Consider the following 5,126-nt stretch of genomic DNA (forward strand, 5'->3'; position numbering starts at 1 on the left):
TACAACGCTATTTATTGGTGCGCGTTGGCCAATATTACAACAAGACTTGTGGCCGAAACGCTTCTACAACGCTATTTATTGGTGCGCGTTGGCCAATATTACAACAAGACTTGTGGCCGAAACGCTTCTACAAATGATTTTAAAATATTTAAAAATATGGATCAAGTTTCAAATTAGGTATTTATATATATTTCAATCCCAGCGGATGATGCTGTCTTAAGTTTTTGACTCATCAATTTGTTCTATGTTTCACCATGTAATTTAAGTAATAAATACAGACTTTTAAGTTTACATATTTCAAAATTTGTATGATATGTTTTTAGAATCTTTCAACGTATTACATAAATAAATTGAACATGAATAACTCATCATTCGTTTCTATTAGATTAATATATTCGTCTTAATTTAATGGTTTGAATTGAGAAAAACCAACGCTATGATTTTATCTGTTTGTTTGTTATTAAGCACAAAGCTCTTCAATAGGTTATCTCTGTTGTGACAACCACGAGTATCAAAACCGGAGACACTGAGGAGCTGGTTCTATCTGTTCACTGTGATTTGAGTGTCAGACGAAGTAAAGGCTTACATTCAAATAGTCTAGCAACTGGTTCTGTTTCTGTAATTGACCTCCTAGATCTTGTAAATATCTTAAACTTGTATAGCTCAACACTCCTAGTACTATCTGTCTATAAGACAACAAAGAACCGTTTCGAAATTTCATATCTAAGTGTTTCATTCTCATTGTGATCTATGAGGTAAATCAAGTAAAGTTTTTCATCTTTCATATCGAAGTATTCGATTCTGAGCACGATTTCCGTAACTTCGGTAAAAACCATAAGATTAAGTATTTAAATAGAGGATTAGATTTTCTGTACTTTGTCAAATCGATGTGCTGAACTTAAAAATAATTCTATTTTCACTCTTAATCTGTGTAAAACTTTAACTATGTGATTTCTGTATTTTTGCTTAGAATTCTTTTATATCATTCATAAACTCTAACATCAAGTTGAACAGTTAATAAAACATTATCGAAGGTTTCGTTATAACTTGGTATCATATCCAAAGTTTATGAAGTTATGAAAACTTAAAGTATTAAATAAAACACTTTGAAGTGTTTTTAACCAGAAATTCGGCTTTAAGCAGGTTATGAAATACATACAATTAATAACAGTTAAGTACATGGTAAACAAAGAATAAATAAACAATTCTTCACTCTTGAAAATCTATGGTTGATGTAGGTAGAAGGAATGTTTACGAAATATATTTGTTTAGGTTCAAATATAATTTTAGTATAATAATCCAAATATTTCATTGAACTGTTATATTTGGACGCAAGGTGAACCGAATAAGACACAATTAAATAAATGCACAATAGACGAGCATATTAGATTATAACTAATTTTGTTTATTTTTATTTTAAGTAGGCTTACACGTACCGTTACAATATCTTTCCTTTTTGTTATTATCAATCGTTTCTGGAGTAGCAAGGCACGCAGAATGGTCTCCGCAGAATGGCTGGATTTGAACTCTGCCATACGATTCATTTATTTCCTGCAGGAGAATTGAAAGGAGATGAAACAAGATATTTACATATAAATTCAGTTCAGTTGATTTGACAAGCAAACGGGTACACAAACAGATGAGTTTACACATAATAGTATATTAAAATGTGATATATATATCCATTACAAACCATTTGATAGTTTTGTGAAAATTGAATGGCTAGTTCTAGGAGATATTGTCAGAAATATAAACCTTAATACCTGTAATTCAGTTTCTGTGGCACAATATTTTATGTGGCACAACAACAGGTGTTTGATTTTTAGACAATGGTTGTCCTCTTTACATGAAGTGAAAAATAGGGATTCTCTTTTACGCTGCATGTGGTTAATTCAGTAAAACCAAGAGAGAATTATTTTTGTACCGTCTAGTATATTTCGCATACCGTAAAAAGAACCATAGCAACAACCTTGTGCTTTACTCATTAAACACACAACGTATTTTCTGTTTTATTGCGTCCAGTAACAAGTCTGTAATTCACGAGTGATGATACCATGTAACCATGTAACTCGCTTGTTCTGTAGTAAACCTGTGGTTTGTTAGTGAACATACCACAGAAACAAATTTAAAAGTTTAACAGTGAAGCTATGTTTTTCTTGTAAAAGATATTACAACAAAAAGCTTGAACTAGATAGTCTTGTCATTTAAGATAAGAAAAATAGTCATAAGTCCTCTAATAAATGCATAGCTTCTTTGTGCAAAAGAAGCATAAACCATTTTGTCCAGCTATTCAATAAAGAAAATATAAAAGACATTAAACTCAAACCTGAATTTCTTCATCTAACAAGGCCATTAATATAATTTTGTTATTTCCATGAAGAATATCGTGAAAACTAGGTTCAAATCTTGTGAGGTATGTATTATTTCACAAATCTTTCAGACTCCTAGCATTACAAATGTGGTTTCTCTTGCAACCAAGCAATTAAACCAGATTTTTTTTTCGTTCATTTTTCTAGTAAATAACAAGTGCCTTATAAATACTATTGTAGAAATCTCACAAGTAAGAAGTATTGTAACAATCGTGTTATTTTCATGTAAAGTAAACAGGGTTCTCTTTTATTGAATCATTGTGAAATAAAACGTTGAGCTGTTAAATAAAGAGATTGTCCAGGATTTTCTGCTAGAGCAGTCTCGCGTAAACCTATATGAATTCATGATAAACAATCTGGAAAATTTACAGATATAAATCAGTTGTCTTGTTAACAATTATAAGCCTAAAATTTCCTTTTCTAAAACACTCTACTAACGAGTGTGCTGCTGTAGACTTTGTGATCTATGAGATGTTTTAAAGATGACTGTGTCGTAATAAACTTTTACCACTGTATGAACTATTATAGTTTGGTTTGGATTATTTCTAATATTCGCACAAATCTACACAGATATCTTTGTTAATTTGGATCTGGTATATACTAGAAGGAATACAGCTAGTCAACAGCACCCACCGCTAACTCTAATCGAATAGTAGGATTTAACCGTCACTCGTATGACACACCTACGGCCCATGCGCTCTTTGCGTAAAGTGGTTTTTCCGGTAACGAAACAAGAAACATGGACCCTCGGATCACTTTTCCGGCACACTAACCACTTGGTCATGCCCAGCTCATATAGTATTATAGATGTACTATATCCTATGAACTACTGTAAGGATATTTGTTTGTGTATCATAATCATTCTTACTTATTTTAAGCTTTGTATATCATAAGCTTATACAACTATGTGTAGCTTCTCAGTAGGTTTACTAATTAGTAAGTTATTTTAGGCTTAATATTTAATAAGTATGGGATTATTAGTAGTGAGGAGAATGGAGCGGCAGAATCAGAATGTTCTCTAAATTGCCATCAAACTTAGATTCTATGAACAGTGGATATGCTGCCCTACCGTTCTGAGTGTTAAATCCCTGGTTGATGACTGTAACGCCAGATGTATAGTTTCGTTTCAGAACACGTTTCAAAGTCCATGTGTATGAAGTGTGATTAACGTTCGGTAACCTGGCCAATATTTCACATTGGCACGTTCAGTAGTCTTTCATCACATCAGCAGCTAACTCACATTGGATGTATGAGTAGGTGAGATGAAATGTCTGGAACACCCATACCCGAAAAGCAACGTCGTTCTCTGTTAGTTCCTGAGTTACTTTCCTCAGAACATTTTGATACTAACTGGCATGTTTTTACCAGTTGCTGACCTTCACAAATTCCAAATCCAAAATACAGCATCCAAATAATCATGTATCTCTGATTGTTATTCAACCCCGGCTTTCATGTCATCTTGGTTCTAATTGGTTTATCCGCGACAGCTGCTGACCTATACAAACCCTGCGAAGTAGTGCACAGTAGCATTTTCATGATAATTCAGCGGACACGGACCCCCCCCCCCCCGGTAGGTGGGATATGTTGTTTCAATACATTTGCTAATATAGGCGTTTTAGTGTACAGTGAAGGGTAGCTGACCAGTATATTACTATGAGCTTACTAGTAAATGGCTCAATATACACTTATTCACCTCTAGTTTCTTGTCACACCCGCATTGTGGTTTTATCTGGTTAAGCTACGTATTTATCATTGTAATATTGACAGTTGAGTTTAAATATATGTATTACTATATACATCTGATGTGTGTACTATTATTAGTTTGTGTGTTATTATAAGACTAGCAGATGCCCGTTGACACAATTCAACGGTAATTTTCCTAAAAACAATGAGTTTAGTGATTAATAAATACAAAATGTGCAATCAACCCAATCCCTTGGATCAGAGCGTTTATGCAATATGATGATCTAGAGCAGTGCTTCTCAACTGGGTGAATGGTTAACGAGATCAGAATCAGGATGAATGAGAATGATGGGGTGAATGGCAGGGTGAGTGAGTATTATCAATTATACAACAAATTTAAGAAAAAAGTGATTAATTATTCTAGTCGTAGTTTGATGTATAGTTAAGTCATAATAAAGAATTGCAATATAATTTAGTACTTTTTGGTCTTTTTTCGAACTTGGGTGAGTGAGCTGTTGTGAAAAACTTATAGGAGTGAATGATATTAGAAAAGGTTGAGATGCACTGGTCTAGTGGACCGTTTAAAATCGTATTTTGTCATTTCATGTGTTATTACAATAAGGAAAATTGTACTGCATTTGTTTTTAAGCAAAAGTGACTGACTGTAATGTAAGTTTTTGGTACTAATGTTTGGGTTTCGATGCTATGAATGCATCCAACAGAATAGAGAGCTCAGGTTCAATAAGTAACAGCGGGGATTTTTCCGCTGGTTGCTACCGTTCCTTGTCATTTTACTGAGCGCAAGAAAAGACTACTACCAAAGAGAGCGCTTTTTGACAGTTGTGATTTCTAAAGAAGTGTCAAAGGGAAGATATTCAATTAAATTCAGATAAATTTATTCGACATGGTACAATAAAATTGTGCACTATATAATTCCGACATTAAAAAATAATATATATATACAAACCGAACAACAAAAAGTATATACTCAAACACAGTCTTCTCTTTAGGCGTATTTCCCGTTCACGCTGATATCTTCGAAATAGTTGTTTCAATCAGTCGACGTAGGAGGGG

The 5,126-nt window shown here is 33.4% G+C and overlaps 1 protein-coding gene across 1 annotated transcript in view; it reads right to left on the reverse strand.

The window, feature by feature from the left end:
* LOC106466950 overlaps nucleotides 1-5,126 on the reverse strand; it is a 77,246-nt gene that overhangs the window by 67,217 nt on the left and 4,903 nt on the right. Inside the window, exon 2 of the mRNA XM_022395045.1 lies at nucleotides 1,437-1,551. Within this exon, the coding sequence (XP_022250753.1) occupies nucleotides 1,437-1,551 (115 nt within the window). The remainder of the gene's footprint in view (nucleotides 1-1,436; nucleotides 1,552-5,126) is intronic.

The sequence above is a fragment of the Limulus polyphemus genome, unplaced genomic scaffold, assembly GCF_000517525.1.
Source record: "Limulus polyphemus unplaced genomic scaffold, Limulus_polyphemus-2.1.2 Scaffold2436, whole genome shotgun sequence".
NCBI lineage: Eukaryota > Metazoa > Arthropoda > Merostomata > Xiphosura > Limulidae > Limulus > Limulus polyphemus.